Below are 19,021 nucleotides of genomic sequence, written 5' to 3' on the forward strand. Positions count from 1 at the left end.
GAATGGAAGTCAGGGGAGCAGCAGAAAGTTCAGATGCTCCAGGCCCATGGAAGACAGGCCTGGGTGGGTCATCATTCATAGTACATCTTTACACAGAACTCAGTGCCCTTGGCTTTCCTGCTGGTGCTCTTCTTGGTGATGTCTCTCTTCCCTTTTGTTTTGGTTCTTCCCAGTCCTTTCTGCATCATAAGACATGTGGAAAATCATATTTTCATGACACTGGAATAATAAGTAGGAGCAAATTTAAAGGCATCCAGGTAGAGCTTGGTGAAAATCTGTCACATTTTCTTTATGTTATATGACTGTGATAACTATATAATACAAAGATTTGATATTAAATGATAAAATTCTTATTTAAATTTTAATAAGACTTAATCCTGCTTTTCTGGATGTAGTTTTTCTATATTAGGCCTTATGTTTGAAACTGATGCACATAATTCCTACTAAAGAGTTTTTCATTGATTTCTTCAAATTCTTGATAGCCAGTCTCATCAAGGAACTGTACAACAAGGTGGGAGTGAATGTCCAAAGAACAGTTATTGGTACTTCTCTAATTGATCGAAACTCTTTTTCTTACCATGAATCAGAATTTACATGTCAGTCTCTTTAATTGTATTTTTACAGTATAACCATTCTTTAAGTGCTCTTCCTTTTCTTTCTTTGGCAAATATAGCAGTACTTTGTCTTGCAGTCATGAAATTGGTTTTCAGCCCAGCAGTCCTTTTTATTTTTATTGTCCAGTATTCAGAAGAGTATTTCTTCAGGCATGGAGAGTTGCCTCCTTAGGACTCAACCCAGCATCACTCGAGGGTCATTTCTGTCAATACATTGTGTCAACTATTAGATGTCCATCTGTTCCTTGCAGGACCTTCTACATGTGCAAAAACCCTGTATTTTTTTTGGCTGCATCACATTTTAGTTGCAGCATGTGGGATCTAGTTCCCTGACCAGGGATTGAACCCAGGTCCCCAGTGTTGGGAGCACAGAGGCTTAGCCACTGGACCACAAGGGAAGTCCCCCAAATTCTGTATTTTTAACCCAGTACACAAACATACCTTAACAGATCTTCAGTGATAACTGTTCACAGACAAACTTTTCCAGTTTTTTTAGTTTGTTGTTGTTGTTTAGTAGCTAAGTCTTGTCTGACTCTTTGCAAAATGATGGACTGTAGCCTGCCCACCTCCTCTGTCCGTGGGATTTCCCAGGCAAGAATACTAGAGTGGGTTGCCATTTTCTTTTTAGCTCGTTAACTCTTGACAAAATGTTTCTCTCGGACAGCCTGCAAGCTCCAGTATGAAGAACAATGCACGGAATCAGATTCCATTCATAGAAAGCTTAAGACAAATGGGGCCATGGTGCTGGGATTTTATTATATTTACCGTGTATATAAGATCATTTAATATGAAATTTGGATCTATGCACGAGGATGCTTGTATTCCAGAATGACCTTTTGATGTAAAGCTTTTATACCTTCTCTTTGGCTTAGTTGCAGTATTAGAGAACAAACTTACGGGATATTTCCTTAATCTTTGTTGTTTCAAGTGTTCACTTTAATATTTATCTAAATATGGATTGTTTGGCACATTTCTAAAGGAAGACAATATTCCCTGAGCATCACAGTTTCCAACTGAACACAATTTCAAGATGCATTAGATCTGTCCATCTTTGTTGGAAACTTTTGATTTTAAAAGCTTATCAGTCGGTGTTGTCTCCATGTCCATGTCTTTGTGTCCTTCCTACACGTGTTGGTGCCCCCATCATCGTGTTCTTGAAAGCAGGAAACTCTCCTGATTTCTCTGCTGCTTCGATGCTCATGCGGGGCTGGGTGACCTAAGTGCTGTGATGATGTTCAATGAGGCAGTTGACCTTTGCTATTAGTTGTGTGACTTTGAACTCATCTGATTCTGATCTGGTTGTAATGGAACTGAATTCACGAAAGAACTTCATTTGTTTTTTAACATTAGCAGACAAAATGTAAAACATTCCTCTGCTCGTGACCTTGTAGCCTTACTTTATGTACATACATATGTGCACCTGCCACTCACACAGAACTCAGTCCTCCTCACATGGCTGTGCAGTGTCGTTTTTGACTTCTTTGTCTTCGATCCAGTGACTTGCAGGTTTTAACAAAAAGCCAACCTTGCGGTGGAAAAATGAATATTTGTAAATTTTAAAATCACTATGTAAATAATATAATGAAGCTGGTAAATTAGACCTTTATGGGTTTAAAAAAATTTATTTTCTTGAGATTTGAGACATCTAAGTGGACCTGACTCCAGTAAGCTAACTATCTTATTATACCATGATTTTGTATTTGCATAAAGTGAATAATATTGGACAATTGAAGTATTAGTTTAATTCATTTAAAATTCTGAAAAGGTTATAAAGTGTAAATATTATTAGACTTGTGTATTCAAAAATACTTCACAATGATATTCTGAGCTCAATTTGTTTTTAGAAATAAACATTTTTTATTTGAAAAAATAGTTCATTGTGACATTTCATAAAGAATTCTGTCTTGTTGTTAACATCCAAAGCCCGTGATAAAATAATAAAGTTGTATCAATCAAAAAAGTAATAAAATCTACCAATTAAATTTAGGAACCTGTTATACTAGACTGTATTGTGGTATGACAGCAGCCACAATAATTATATGATGCTTCCTAGGTGGCGCTAGTGGTTAAAGAACCCGCCTGCCAATGCACGAGACATAAGAGATGCGGGTTAGATCCCTGGGTTGGGAAGATACCTTGGAGGAGGGCATGGCAACCCACTCCAGTACTCTTGCCTGGAGAATCCCCATGGACAGAGGAGCCTGGAGGGCTATAGTCCATCGGGTTGCAAAGAGTCAGACACAAACTGAAGCAACTTAGCACGCCATACACAATAATTATATATTCTTTTATGTTGTTGGAAGAGAATTCTAAAAGAAAAATATAAGTTGAATATTAGAGGAAACCTGAGTAACATGGATCTGTAAAGTACTTAGGTTTCCTCCATTCAATTTACAACAACACAGAGGATGTTTAGTTATTGTGATTGTTATCATAGTTATAGCCTAGTATTACGGGTTCCAAATCAACTGCATGCTCTCCCCTGAACCTGCCACATCCCCCCACCCACAACTGAAAAAGAATCTCTAGTCGTACCCTTGTGTCGCCCAGCTCAATGAATGGCAGCCCTCCATAGGGTTACAACATGCTTCACACACATGTGTGTTGCTTACTTCATCACCAGCTCTGTCTGTATATCTCCTAAGTATCTCCTTCATCCATCTGCTGCTCCCAGCTCTATTCAAACCATGGCCAGCCACTTTGATCTGCCAGATGACAGATGGGGCCAACGTTTCCTGGCTTCTCTCCTCACACCCTCCACACACATGCACATGTGCACACCATACAAACATGTACTTTAAACACTCGTATACTTTGCTGTTGGTTTTAGGTTAGAGCTAAAAATCTTTAATATGGTTCCTACCTGCTTCTCCAACCTCAGCTTGGAGACGCTGTATTCCTTGCTTCCCTCAGAGTCTTTGCACCATCTGGACCAGTCATTCTGGGATTCCCCTACCCCCTAAGATCTCAGTCCAGGTATTTAAGTCTTTATACATTTTATAAAGCACCATTTATCTCTCTCACACTTATTGAGGGTGTAACTTTACATTTACATTTGTGGTTCTTCAGCTGTGCTCCAAGAAGGCAAGAATCTTTTGCTGTCTGTATTGGTTTTTCTTACCGTGGTATTTGTAGCACATGGGATGGAGCATGGCTCATAGCTGGCCCTGAGTAAATATTTGTTAAAAGAATGACTAACATCCATATGATATATAGGGAAACAGAGGAGAAGAACATACCTGTTTTCCAGGGGCATCTGTAAAGAGTTGGAGAAGAGGGAGTGTTTGAGCTGAGACTTGGAGGATGGAAAGATTTTCCTGGGCATAGAGACAGTGGGTGGGTGTTTCAGGCAGATGAGAGCATTTGCAAATGCACCCAGCTTGGGAGCCTGTGTTGCATCTAGGGAACTATTAAGTAATGCCAATTTTTAGAGTACGAACTGGGAGTTGGGGAGTGAAAGGAGGTGAATGGTGATGCAGAAAAGTGATCAGTGATTTTTGCAAAGGCATTTAGATGTCACCTCACTGTGTTTCAAATTCTGAGGTGCTGCCGTCTAGTAGGCACTGAAATTAATTGGTGAGTCAAGACTAACATTTTTTAAATGAAATATACCTGATAAGGAAATATCAGATAACATTGTGTACAGCAAGGCTTGATGAGACTTAGTGAAACTTTTGTTTCTGATGTGTTTGTGTGTATATTTATGTGTATATGTATGAGTGTACTGGGTTACAGTGTAAAATGTATTTCTTAAAGGAAAAATGTTTGAATTTTGCTGTTGTAGGTATTGGGAAGCCAATGAATAGTTTCAGCCAGGGAAGTGTCGTGATCAGTCTTAGTGTTCGTTAACTCTGAATATGGGCCTGGAGACTGGTGGGAAGAAACGGGAAGTGGTTGAGGCCGTTGCAGTAGCCACGAGAGGAGGTGGCTGCTGGGTCAGGAGATGAAACTGCCAGGATTTCTTGAGTAGGTGTGTTGGCGGGGAAGATGAGGATGACTCCTAGAGTGGCTGGTGTGGCCACAGGGTATATGGAGATGTCAGTCAAACAAGAATAACTATTTTTCATTTTTTTCTACCGGAGGGTAATTGCTTCATGGTGTTGTATTGGCTTCTGCTGTACAGTATGACTCAGCCATGTGTGCGGTGCTGTGCTTGGTCATTCAGTCGTGTCCAACTCTCTGCAACCCCAGGCTGCAGCCCACCAGGCTCCTCTGTCCACGGGGATTCTCCAGGCAAGAGTACTGGAGTGGGTTGCCATGTCCTTCTCCGGGGGATCTTTCCAACCCAGGGATCGATTTCACGGTTCCCGCATTGCACGCAGATTCTTTACCATCTGAGCCCCCAGGGAAGCCCAAGAATACTGGAGTGGGTAGCCTATGCCTTCTCCAGGAGATCTTCCTGACCCAGGAATCGAACTGAGGCCTCCTGCATTGCAGGCGGATTGTTTACCAGCTGAGCCACCAGGGAAACCCAAGTCAGTCATAAATAGACGTATGTCCCCTCCTTCTTGATCCTCCCTCCCACTCCCCATCCCACCCCTGCAGGTCATCACAGAGCACCAGGCTGAGCTCCACGTGCTCTGCAGCAGCTTCCTGCTAGTTGCCTGTTTTACACGTGGTAGTATGCATATGTCAGTGCTCCTCTCTTGATTCATCCCCTTCTCCTTCCCCTGCTGTGTCCACAAGTACATCCTGTATGTCTGTGTCTCTATTCCTGCCCCACAGAAAGGGTCATCAGTACCATAACTCTTTATTTAAGCATATCTTTTTCTAATTTACCTCTTGTCATTTATTATAAACGTTTTCTCAGTTGAGAAGAAAAGCTTCTTGGATGGTGTGTTTTGAGACAAATCTGAAAGTAGAGCTTCCTTTCGCTGGAGCCTGTCCTCAGCGGGCGTGAGCTGCATGGGATCATCAGCCGCCCCCCACTCCCCAGCCTGGACGGGGAGCTGCTCTGTCACTCTGCTGTCCTCTGGCAGGTGCTGGTCCTAGGGAAACACGTGAAGACTGTCTCAGTTTGATTCCTCAGTGGGGAACTCTCTTTCCTGCCTCTCCTTACCCTCTGGTCCTGGATCCCACTCCCAAACTACTTGCTCTGCCTTTCTTTCAGCCAGGAAGAATATTCAAATGTTGAAGTTTTATCTCCAGGTGACAGAATTATAGGGTGCCCTTTACCTTCTTTTTTGTGCTTTTCTTCATTTTCTAAATTTTCTATAATTTATAATAAGTTTTCTATTTAATTTATTTAAATACAATATTTTCAACTATAGTAAAGTTTTCTATTACGTTCTGTAATATGTTTTACTTAACATTTTTTTTTCTGATTATAAACGTATGTGTGTGTTAAACAATTAAAAGGAATGCATCAGTGTATTAAGCAGAATAGGAAGATAACTAGTAATCCCACTTCCCAGAGAATATTACTGTTAGTATTTTGGAGAGCATTTTTCTATGCACATCCTGACCCACATAATCATATACAAGCCTTATTTATAGGAGGTGACTACCATTCTTCTGTCGTTCTGTAACTCGTACATTTCTCCATTTAGTGAATAGCATGGGCAGCCTTTCATGTCAGTTACACACATGTCATAAATCAGAGATCCAAGACAATGTGGGAGCCAGAGAAGCAAAGTAAATGAGCAAAGTGACTTGGTGGAGTGTAGAGGCTCATGGTAAGCCGGTGAATACATATCCTCCTCTAAATAGGCGACCAGTACTTGGCGCTAGTTGGGTTTGTTGTTGTTGTTGTCATTTTCTCACATTCTCATGCCCAAATGTGAGTCTGTCATTGTTGGATTTTTTATTTTCCAAGAGAAGCTAGAAATCTGTACTTGTTTACGTGACTTTTTTCAATGGCTGTGAGGTCCATCTGCTGGCTGGGTTGTAACCAGTGATGCCTTGTGTGTGTTAGTCACTCAGTCGTGTCCCACTCTTTGTGACCCCATGGGGTGTAGCCCGCCAGGCTCCTCCATCCATGGGATTTTCCAGGCAAGAATACTGGAGTGGGTTGCCATTTCCTACTCCAGGGGAATCTTCCTGACCCAGGGATTGAAGCCGAGTCTCATGCATTGCAGGCAAACTCTTTACTGTCTGATCTACCAGGGAAGCCCCAACCAATGATGCACCAACTTACTACTTAATGTGGTGTACCTGATTCTGTTTATGGTAGCCTTTCTTGGGGGGCGTTGTTTTTCCGTGAATAGCATCTTATCCTTTGTTTTTTCCCATTTACTCATCATTTAAGTTGATGTGTCTTTTTCTGCAATACTGGCAGACACTCAGTCTCAGATTCAAAACTGATTATAGATTGGTATGCAAGATACATCATCTGATATAGTCCTGTTAAATTCTTCACTCAGGACCTGATAGGCGGAGGCCATGTACTCTTCTTTCTCAAATGTACAGGAAAGGGTTCAAAGAGGAGGGTAAGAGTGGCACGGGTTACGTGCTGACAGGTGGTGTTTCCCTCTGCAAGGGAGGCAGTGCATACCGCTGGCCGGCGTCTGGGACTTGATGGAGGGGCAGCAGATGCCCTGTCCTTGGGCCCGAGAGGCGTTTTATCCAGTGCACACGGGAGCAGGCTGCAAGAAAGGTTTGGTTCTTATTCTGACCCATTAGAATAAAGGATTGTGTTATATTAATACCTGATAGGTTGTGGAGCCAACTCATCTCTTGTTCCTCATTGAGCTGGCTCTGACGGCTTCTTTCCTTCTCAGATTATTTCATGACTATTTGAAAACAGATGAACCAGGAAGAGGCATCACCCAGTCCATTACTCCTATCTCTGCTTCTCTGAGCATCCGTTTTCTCTCTGGCCTGTGGCTGCTGGTATAGAGTTGTTGAGAGGATTACATTTTAAGTAAGATGACTGTGTGAAAGAGACTAGCACAAAGCTCAGTAACATTGGTTTTATTTTTTCAGTGTTTTAAAAGGTAAAACTCTTATTCATGCCTCATTCAAATGAGCTTTAAAAATGTAGACCCTTTTGGTCGGGGACTGTGTATTGATCGACACGAGTGATGGTAGCATAACATAGAGCTGTCACTTGCAGCATTAACGTGCTTTAAGCAGAAACTGATTTGTTTGTTTTGTTTATAGTTTTTGACGTGTCTCTGTTTTGGTCTGACTAGGAGGAGCCTGATCTGGTTAGTGCAATTTATGGCCGAGGGATAGCCTATGGAAAGAAGGGACTTCATGTGAGTATGGAATAGTCACGCTTGCCACAGTGTCTACATGACTGGACTCAGACCAGGGTTTCCATGGAGCCCCTCCCTGCTCTCGGAGCTCTGATGGGACAGCAGTGGTGGTATCCCAGTGCACAGATGAGACAGTGGCCATAGGGGGCTTCCTCAAGGTCAAGTGGCTGGAAAGGAGAGGGCTGGGGATTTCTGCCCAGGTCTTCTGAGGTCAGTTTCACCTGACTTTCTATTCCAAAAGGACAGCCTTTGCCAGCCTAAACTTTAGTTCATGATGAACTGAACATAAGCCAAGAAAAGCATGAGACCTTGACAGAATCCCTGAGAAATACTCATTGGTATAAGAGAGAGACTGGGTATCAACAGTTTACAGTACTTAGAATCTTTCAATTTTTAAACGTCGCATAGAAGAACAGAAGTTTTTTTGTAAAATATTATAAAAAATAAATTATTTTAAATTTGTTATATATTATTCTTTCTTAGATATATCTTTGGAGCCTTATTCCACTTATTTCTCTGAGGAGTGCGGGAAGAAGGTTATAATAAATATATTTTTGGGTCAAACAAAGGCCCTTTGGTGTAAAAATGAAGACTTTCCTGAGATTATATAGTAAATAATGAAGTGGTCTAGGTCAGATGTCCAAATTTTCAGTCTTGAACATTATATATGAACCTTTTTCTTTTATATTAAAAATATTCAAATGAAATTATGCTTTGAGGGAGAAATTTCACTTTGTATTTTTGTGAATTAAAAAGCAATTGTCCTAGTTGCCTGATGGCCTATTGGAGAAATCTTGTATAATGTATACTTCTGAGACATGAGAAAGCAGACTGCACAGGAACACAGATTTGGAAATGACGAAGATGTTTAGGAAGGGAGCATCAGTAAATAGCCCTACTTAGGTTCAGGGCATCAGTAAATGATCAAGGTTACCCTAGTAAAGGTTAGAGATAAACTGCTTCTTCCTCATTCTCATCTCTTTTCATTTTATATCTTGATGTGAAATTTGCTTGTATCTTTAATGTACTTTTAATGTAAAAGTAACATCCTGATGTATTTTGATATGAAAATAATATGTAAATTTTAAAGAGAACAGGGTTACCTAGGCTTCTGTAGGAGTAGGTGTATAGGCCTAGAGGGGTTTTGACTGACACTAACTTGGCTCCTCTCTTCCCACATTGCCACTAGTTAGCACACTGGTGTCCACATGCCCATCCCTTAAAATGGGCTGATGTACTGTTTAAATAGGTTAAATTGAGAAAACAGCTTGCACCTGTGGAATTTGTGCTAGGTAGCCAAGTCCAGCGTGGGTAGGTAGACTTGAGCGAGTTAAATGATTACAGCTTACTTAACTTGGCAGATCTCTTACATAGAAGCTAAGTTCCTGTTTATTTCTAAATAAATAGCTATGTCATTACTAAATTATTAGTTTTTTCAGAAAGTCTGTTCAAGCTGGTTTTGAGTAACAGTGTATCTCATACTGAGCTAATGCCTTTTCAAGGACATTAAGAATGCTGAGCTTGCTCTGTTCGAACTGAGCCGAGTAATTACCTTGGAACCAGATCGTCCAGAGGTATTTGAGCAGCGAGCAGAAGTGAGTGTGGTTTTCTTTTTCCCTCTGTTGTTATTGGATTTTAAAAACTCTCAGATTTTTTTTTTCCTTTTATTTTATTGCTGATAAATTTTAAGCCTCCCGTATACTTATTGTGTTTTCCTCCATAGGTACATAATGCCTTTAAACAGTTGAAATTACTAGAAAACTATGGGCCGAGTGATACTCTTTCCTGATTTACCATGTTAAATCTTTGCTGATTTAACATGTAATAGTAACATTTAGTATTAAAAATACAGTTATGTGTACCACCACTGTCCATGTTCACTGAAAAATATGACATACGTGTTTACCGTGTAGATGACATACTTTATTTGGCAAAACAGTATGACAGTATGGTCAAACGAGGTCTATAGCCTTTCGAAGCGTGTTTGTGTGTGTGCGCGCTCACTTGTATCTAGTTCTTACGGATACACCTATCTACATAGAGTTGTAGACTAGGGAAGGGTGACCATAGCCTGAACTTAGGACTCAAGGGGAGACAGTTCCAGGTACTGTGTGTGACAGTGGACACCACGGGAGGGGGTGCTTGTTCAGGAGCAGAAAACGTGGTCTGCTGGGTCCCCGGGACAGATTGGCGAGGGGACAGGCATTGGCGGCATCTGCAAAGGCCTCGCTGAGGAGGTGATGCTGGAGCTGGTAGGAACCAGGTCCTGGGGAACAAAGTGGGGAAGGGTCTTCAGGCCAGAGAAAGGACTGTGTGCCAAGGCACCCCTTCTAATGTTTTTAAAGGAAACATGTCCATTTTACCATTTTCATTAAACAATAGTAAACTGTCCAAGTTTCATATTGTATTTATTTTATTGCACATTTAACCATATTAAGAGCTTTAGAATTTACGTTAATATTTTCAATCTGATTTAGAACTTAACTTTTAATTATCTGTTCTGGTGGGATTTCATAGTTGGACTAAAGGGACAAATGACTTTTCCTCCCTCTTTTGAGGGAGAAAGCTGAACAAGCAAAGGGAAGGCTAAATGTTTTAGTATTTTTAAAACTGCATTTGTGATGCTTTTGTTCTCAAAATTATAGTGTGTTAAATTACAGTTCAGTTTCTTAAAATGAGTTTTTTTGTTTTATTGGGGATTTGGCTTTCTGAAAGAAATTCTTTCTCAAATAATGAAAGAATTCATTATCTCTTGTCTCTTTTGGATTGCTACCCTAAGGGTTGAATGACTATAATCTGTTCACTGCTGCATGAGAGGCCTGTTGGTTTTTAGGGTGAGCATTGGGCAGCTCACTTGGTGATACTCTGCTCCAGGGAGTGGGTGCTGGGTTTTTCCCTGCTATCACACTGATGCTCTGCTGAAATGTTATGATAAAGCATGAATTTAATTAAGTGCACTTAGAAGACTGATTTGGCAGCTTTGGAAAATTTTTACATCTAATAAAAAGCTAATTGTATACCCAGAATGATATTGGTAATCAGAAAAGTGATTTCCAATGATCTTAAAAATATATAGCAATATCCCCTTTTCATATTATCAGGCAATAATATGATATAGTGATTTTTCCAGCTAAATTACAGTATACTGTTTGTCAGAAATTGTTTTATGAGAAACTTTTCACTTTTATACTTTCTGAAATCGTCTATATTTAATGAATGTAATTTAACCTTTTTTAATTACTCTGGTCATTATTATGCATATTGATTTTGTGCTGGGGTGCAATAATTCAGTTATGTTAATACTAATATACTAGGTCAGGATTTTTTCCTTCCAAAATATAACCCTAGACCACTACGCTTCTTGAATTCTAAGGGCACATATTCCATTTCTTTCCTCTCTCTGAGCTGTCTCTCTTGCAACTGGTGGTGTGCCTGCCTCAATCTTCTCTCTTGCTGGTTTTTAAGTCCTGCAGAGGAGGAAACCAGTTAGTAAAACTTGATGGAAATGACCTGTTATAAGAACAGATTTAACCGTAGTTTAAGAACATTTGTTCCGGATGAATTGCTTGAGCTTGATTGCATGAATACTGATACCCATTTTGGATTATCTTACATCTTTTGGGTGAACTTTTGCATTCTGAGCTGTCTTCTGTGTTGTCATTGTTGCCTGAACACAGCTGATTGCTGGATCAAAAGAGTGTTCAGAACAGGCCTGCAGATGTTTTTTCACTGCCTTCCAGATCATAACTGATGAGTTGAGAGTTGTTCACATCAGAGGGCTTACACAACACCTGGAATCCCAGAAATTGCCATTCACCACTTAATACCACAGATGGCATAACTAGATGCCATGGGGGACTCCAATCTGTGTTTATCAATTCCTCTATTTTAATGGTTTAGAGTTAACTTTCAGATTAATTTGACATGCCAAATTTTGTTCCGAAAGGTAAATGATAGGTTAGGGAAAAATGGTCACACTTCAAGAAAAGCAACATCTATTATGACACAGAACATGAAACGGTGACAAGGCAATTGCCATGGTCACAGTTCTTCAGCATCCCCTTGACTAGACAAGGTCAGCAGCCCCGCAGCTGTTGACTTTGAGTCTCACTGCACAGGATGTGGAGTCAAGGGTTCTAGGCTGCTGAGAGAGTCGCACTGTAAGTGTGGGGTGGTGAAGCAGACTTGAAAAGTCAAAAGCATTGGCAGTTGTAGGGGCAATCGCTGGGGCTTTTCTCCCCTAATTACGTTTTTGGGTTTATAGATTCTGTCCCCTCTGGGACGAATTAACGAAGCAGTGAATGATCTCACTAAAGCTATTCAACTTCAGCCCTCAGCACGGCTGTACAGACATCGTGGGACCCTCTACTTCATATCAGAGGTGAATTACTTTTGCCTTGAAATGTGTCCTTTCATGGTGGTAAAAATTTCAGCTTTGCTTCTACTTCAGAAAGCTACTATTTGGTAGATTGGGGTTTGGGGCTGTAGATTAATAGTTTGTGGTATAAGACAATTATGAAAGCATTTTCTGTAGCTGAAATTGAACCCAGTGGAGAAATATTAAGTACCAGAAACACATTTTCTTGCTTGAACTGTCAGCAGTAACTAATTCTGGGCTAGGGGAAAAAAGAAAGAGTGGAAACAGAAGAAGAAAAATTGGGTTTAAAGATTATACCTTAACCTTTCTTGGGAATGTCAGCGTAGAGAAGCAGGTATGCATGTTATCAATGTGATCATTCAACTTAGGGGTACAGTTTGAATTTCTTTGGGTATCACAGCCCAAGAATCATCACCTGAACTAATGTGGCTTCCCAGACTGTAGCTTCTCAACCTAGCAAGATTACCTTTTATTATGAGTGGTATTTATAATTGCCATAGCTATTTTTGTTGGTTTACAGTCATTTCAATAACAATTTTCTATTGCAAAAGAAAATTTTAAAAAACCTCAGTATAACACATTTTAAGGTTGATCTATATCATAATTATTTTAGACTTCAAAATAATGTAATGTTAGTACTAAAATAATTTGTAAAGTATCTACAGCAGGTTATGACTTTAATAGTATTTAAAATAACATTCTTTTGTGGTTGAGACAGTATGCTTAAATTAAACCTTTGTGAGTTTCTCTCATCAATTAAAATCAACTCTTTCAACAGTGTAAGCATGCTTCTAATATTGGTAGTCATGAAATGTTTTCTTTAAAGCCAGAAAGGGCGCAGAATAAATTGGGATTTTTTTTTTTCCTCTATCAATCAAAAGTAGGACATGTCCAATATCTAACGAATACTACTTTATTTTTTTTTTCATTCTCCTTTTTGTAGGACTATGCAACAGCCCACGAAGACTTTCAGCAGTCCTTAGAACTGAACAAAAACCAGCCCATAGCTATGCTATACAAAGGTTTAACTTTCTTTCACAGAGGACTTCTGAAGGTGAAAGTGCTGTGCAGTATGTGTACCTACAGTGATGCTAGATCTCCCTCGTGGTGGGAGGAATTGAGCCGGGGTTTAGTTTGGCAGGTTTTAAAATGACATCTCACATGTCCAGTTGGTTTATTTTAGACAGTAGTTTGAATCAACAAATTTATTGAGCTCCTACTGTCTGATACGTACTTAGAGGAAAGTGTGAAAGGGGAGAGGATGAAAGGTTATAAGGGAGAAATAATGCTTTATACTTAGGACAGACACAGTTTACAAAGCCTTTCTCCACATATAATTTATCACGTGGTGAATAAATCAAAGAAAGTAATGTCAGCAGTGTGCTTTGGAAGCCATGGTGAGAAGCTCTCATTTGAACTCAGGAGTTAGGAAGGTCCAGAGAATAAGTGGACATCATCTTGACTTGGAAAGCAGAGCACGGCTGAGGAGAAGGACTCTGAGGCTGAGAGGAAGGTGTGAGTAATGACCTGGGAGACATACCCACGCATGTGAGGAACTGGGGCTGGGCCCCCCGCGGGAAGAGAGTCCTGGAAGGTCAAGAGTGCTCTGCTGAGCATTTTGACTTTAGCTGGTAGGCCTGGAGGAGTTCTGAAGTCTAGATTTGGGGGAAATAGACAGTTGAGATTCAATTTGTACTAAGGAAATGGTTGCTGACATGGCGGTGGCTGAAGAGGGTAGGGACGGGGGCTGACCAGGAGATGCTGCCGCATTCAGGTCAGGAGTGGCCTGACGGCCTGGGGGGCCTCTGGGGGCTGCAGGAGGGGTCCCAGCACTGTTGCTTGAAGACTGCTGTCGGGAGGAGGGGTCGAGGGACAAAGGAGATGCTCTGTCTCAGCTGAGTGGGGCTGAAAGTCACCACCAGCTGCCCGCCCCTCCTCTGGCTGGGACTCTGCCTTCTCCAAGCCTGTTCCAGGAGCCTGTCCTGCAGCAGCTTCCCTCTTGCCAGGGCAGGGGGCAGAAACACAGCTGAGGGTGGACATCTGGCTCTCACCCCAGGCCTGGCACTTCCAAACTGCCTGATTGAAGACAGGTTGGCCTGAGAGCCACAGACAGTCCGCCCGGCTAGGTGAAGACACTCATTCTGACCAGGAGGTGGAGAATTCAGAGTAGGTTGCACTTAACCTGAACTTTGGAAGGTGGGAAGAGCTTCAGTAGCACATAGCAGAGAAGAATACATGGATGTTACTGAAAATAGCTCTGAGGATCTGATACACACATAAACACACTCACTTGGAGGGTGGGGAGAAGGTTTACCTTTTAAAAGGCCACAAGTTGTAAATCCTCTATGTTACAGACAGTGCCTGTCACATAGTAGGTGCTCAATAAGTATCAGTGGGGTAAATTTCAAGGGCAGAGCATTGAATTGGAAGGTCGTGGTCTGAGCTCTTGCTCTGAATCTTATTATCTGCACGGCTGGACATGCTGCTTCAATTCTTTCAGCCTTTCCTTCCACATTTATCAGGTAGAGATGACGCTACTCTCTGTCTCTTGAAGTGGAAGTGAGAATTACATACAATAAAATGTGTGAGAGTCCTTTATAAACTGTAAACATGAATCTGGTATTACAGATTATTTTCCATGTGAGGATTTAATCGAAGTCTTATAGACTCTAAAAAAAATAACTCTCATCCATTAAAAACCAAACTAGAAGGAATTAATTTTGCAAATCTTATTTCATATACTTCATCTCCATTTTTGCAAGTGTGTAGAGGTGGTCCTAACAAGGACCCTTTCTGTCCCCTCAGGATTCAGACAGGCGGTGCAGGCTTTGAGTTATTTAAAATGTGCTTTCAGCAGCTGCCAGATGATTTCTTCCAGTTAATTTTGTCTCTGCCCTGTATTCCTCTCATATTCTCTTCACCTTCAAGTCACCTTCAATTAAAAAATTCAGAATTAGAATACTGTGTTCAGAATCTATCCCTCAAGTATCACATGAAGGAGAAAGAAATTTGAAATAGAAAAAAATGCCAATTATCTGTACTGAGAGGGTAAAAATATTTTTTTAAAGTAAACAAATGTAAACAGTTGATTTCATTTTTAAGCCACATTTAGGAATGTAGGCAAGAAGGGCCCTTTGTGTTATTTCAAAAAGAATTTTTTCAGAAAAGAGTGGTAATAGAGACACTGAATAGAAACTGAACATGGACTAAAATTCAGTTTGGTTTATTTCACATCTACCGATGAAAACCTAGAAGCAATGCTTTCGTTCTCTGAGTGTTAGAAGCCCCTTGGTGATCCAGTCTCACCAAGTGATTTGGGCTCTCCTGCTTTTCACCACGCTCACCAACACAGCCGTGATGTGTGTAATAGACGGGAACTTTCTTTTTGCATTTTGTAGATCTGCTGTCCGAGGAAGTCAGAGTGTTTACGTATTGTCTCATTCATCCCAACGGCATCCCCATGATGTATAGAAGGAGCAGAGGGTGTCCCCGTTACAGAGATTGGAAAACTGAGTGGTGAAATGCCTTAATTAAATTAATGAACCTAGTTTAGATATCTGTCTTTTTCTTGTTAAATGTAGAGACAAAGTATTAAATGGACCAACCAGTCTGAGCTATTTTTGTATCCTAAGGGTGGTCTCTCCAGGTCAGTAGTCCTGAAGTTAAGTGGACAGTTGCTTATTTAATTTATGATTATAATACATTAGAAATATATTAGGGTATATTACATGACAAATTTCCCGGTTGTCCAATTCAGTAGATATATCAGACATTTTTGATATTCCTAGGTAATAAAAACAGCAGAAACTTTTCTGTTGAATTCTACTCATTTTGTAAGGATGTTTCAAAAATGGTATATTCTGAACACACATTTTTATAAGCCTTTACTTTGAGGGTTACCTGTTATGGTTCTGTTCAGTTATGCTGAACGGTCCCAGCTAGTAAGGAAGATGGCGACTTAAATGGTGATGATTGCATTTGCTATGCAGACGACTTCAGAGCCAGTTCACATGCTTAGAGATAGGTTCAACAAACATAGTTTCTTTGTTCCCAATGGCTTAAAATCTTGATTCTGCTATGTCCCCTCTTTGGCAGAATGAGGTAGAGAGCTGTGCAGTGATTAGACAGGAACCCCGAAACCAAAGACTCTTAAAAGCTGAAGAGAAGTCAGACTTTGAAGAACTGTGGCGTCCAAGCATGCTGTAAGTGCAGTGGGCAGCAGATGTCCCCTGGGCATCTCCAGTAGACGTCCACAAATGCTCCAGACTTCACACATCCCAGTGGACTCACACCCTCCCCCGCCCCACGGCTGTCTGTCTTCCGAGACTTCCTCACACCCGGGCTCCCAGCCTAAGCTCTTCCTGCCCGCTCTGCTCCCTTATCCCCAGATAGCCACCACATTCTGTCTTAGTGTGCCGTTTTAAAAATCTCTCCTGAATCCGACCCTCCTTTTCTCTCCTCAGAGACACTGTCTCAGTCTGAGCTTTGATTCTCTCTTGCCTGGACCACTACAGGCGCCTCTTACCTGGGTTCCATCCTCCCACCTCTCCAGTGTGTCTTTTCTGCTTTGGCCAGCAGTTCTCATCTCTATGAAGAGTAAACGTTGTGAGGTGGCCCCCTCCTCACCGCCCTCAGTCCTTGTTGCTTCCGGGCGGCACGCAGACTGCGGAGCAGGGCAGAGGCCCTCCCTTCTGGCCTCGTGCACCCCGCGCCCCTCCCCCTCTGACTTTCCCCGCCTCAGCGAGCGCCCTGTACCCCTGTGTGGTCCCACCGCCCCTGTCCAAGATGCCGTCTTTCTTTACCAAGCTCCTTGTGCTTTGAGACCCAGCTCAGCTGTCACCTCCTCCCTGTAGCTTCTTCTGCCCTCCCAGGCTCGGTCAGTTGTTTCTTTCCCTTTTTTTCCCAGAGACTTTTACTCATATCGCTGTTGTAGTTGGTAGTTTGTATTCTAGTAACCTGGTTACATAGTTGGCTTTCTAATGATACTGCGAGTTCTTAGAGGACAGAGAGAATGACCTGCCCATCTTCATGTCCCCTTACCTCCTGCTGTCCCTGGCACATAGCAGGCGCTCAATACATGTTTGTTGAATTAAAAATGCAGTTGTTAAAATCCTGAAAGACAAGACTATGTCACAGCAGATAGCCCTAATTAAGAGTGGTCTTTAACATTTCTTCAATGTTAAAAAATTACCCATTTTCATCTGTCTCCCAAACAGAGCTATGCAGTGAGATTCCTTAATGAGGAGGTTTTGTCACCAGTATTGCCTTTGAAGAGTTTCCAAGCCAGTCTCTCTTGCCCTGCTGGCCACCCCTGAGAAAATCAAGAAGCAGGGGATAAATGACTTTCTGAAAAGACTCAATATTGTATAACTTTTGCAAAACTATTTTGTGTGCCTACCAGGGCATTAAATATTTATTGAGTGCCTACCATGTGCAAGGCATTTGATATCTCTAATGATTTTCTGCTATGAATTATCTAATTGGGTTGAAATGATCGATCCCAGAGGTTTTAAAGTTTTTTCTCAATTAAAGCTCTTAGAAGTTGTGATATTTTACAGCCATTAAGTAAAATATGTCTTTTCCTTGGGAAATGTGTGAAATATCTGTGTAATTTTTTATTACAATAAATAACATAATAATGAAAAGACATTGAACACCCAGTGTAAGCCTGGGATGTTTATTCTGAAACAGTGGCATGTTTTATCACCGGTTTCCACAGAGTCCCTTTGCAGCCAGGGCTTCCCACAAGAGCATAGTATGGGCAGTTCTGGAACCTCAGTGCTTCCTGGAGCTGTGCTGGGAGGAGCCAGGCCCCCCCACCCCCAACCTGAAGGTTTCTCTTTTATTTTTATGCTTTCTGTTCCCTTGTAGATCATGGGAATCCTTCAGTAGCTATCCTAGGAGCTTGTTTTCTTGTTTTATCAATAATTTCGTGTTGGGCTTGCGTTTTTGTCTGTCTTGTTGGTTTAATTTCAAATGCTGTCAGTTGTGATCATTTTAGATGATTTCATGGAGCTGTTAGGCTTACTTTTGTTCCATAGAGTCTTTATCAAGTAAATGATTATTAAAATGAAGGTGTTATTGGTAGTCAAAGTTCTAATGAGAAACAGAAGCTGTTTTCCCATTTTGAAAGGAGAAACTTAAGGCTCTGTTGTTCATAGTAATGTATTTGATTACAATTGAAATTAAATCCTCCTGACTCATAGTTTATTGTAGTTTCTCTCTCTCTTTAAATCCTCCTATTTTGAAAAATTCATTCAGAGACCATGTATTTTATATATACTGTATTAGTCCTTTAGTAATTTGAGAGAAACTCAATTTTAACAGTTAAGCAAATGAAATAATTTTCTGTGTTCTTTTTATAGGAAGCTATTGAATCCTTCAAAGAAGCTCTGAAGCAGAAAGTTGATTTTATTGATGCGTATAAAAGCCTGGGACAGGCCTACAGGTGAGTAAAACACTAATAGTTGGGGTAGGAGGGAGGGTGTATAGTGGGATAGCCTCTCGTAATAGGGATCTGGTTTTTAAAAATGCGCTTCTTAGCTGAAAGAGATGGCTGTTCTAAATCACATAGGTGTTCACATACTTGTTGAGATTTTCTCTGGGCATAGAAAAAAACACGGGTAAGAGGATACCATAATGCATGTTACTGTGCCCTAAAATAGCCTTGGTCTGTATATATTGGCCGAGAAAACTTTAGTCCTTCAAACGTAGGTGCTTTGAATAATGGCATTCTAAGGTGTTGAGTTACAGATGATAACTTCTTTTTTAAGGCAGTAACTAATGTTAATACCCACATCACTAGGATCTGTTTAAAGATCCTAGAATTG

The 19,021-nt window shown here is 40.9% G+C and overlaps 1 protein-coding gene across 4 annotated transcripts in view; it reads left to right on the forward strand.

Annotated features, from left to right (window-relative positions):
• TTC13 (tetratricopeptide repeat domain 13) overlaps window positions 1-19,021 on the forward strand; it is a 76,250-nt gene that overhangs the window by 25,111 nt on the left and 32,118 nt on the right. For 2 of the 4 annotated variants that reach the window (XM_043477150.1, XM_043477151.1), the window contains exons 5-9: window positions 7,748-7,813; window positions 9,316-9,408; window positions 12,078-12,194; window positions 13,135-13,245; window positions 18,557-18,639. In XM_043477150.1, the coding sequence (XP_043333085.1) occupies window positions 7,748-7,813; window positions 9,316-9,408; window positions 12,078-12,194; window positions 13,135-13,245; window positions 18,557-18,639 (470 nt within the window). The remainder of the gene's footprint in view (window positions 1-7,747; window positions 7,814-9,315; window positions 9,409-12,077; window positions 12,195-13,134; window positions 13,246-18,556; window positions 18,640-19,021) is intronic. The other 2 variants (XM_043477152.1, XM_043477153.1) reach the window with 1 other exon arrangement.

This window comes from Cervus canadensis, chromosome 8, assembly GCF_019320065.1.
Source record: "Cervus canadensis isolate Bull #8, Minnesota chromosome 8, ASM1932006v1, whole genome shotgun sequence".
NCBI lineage: Eukaryota > Metazoa > Chordata > Mammalia > Artiodactyla > Cervidae > Cervus > Cervus canadensis.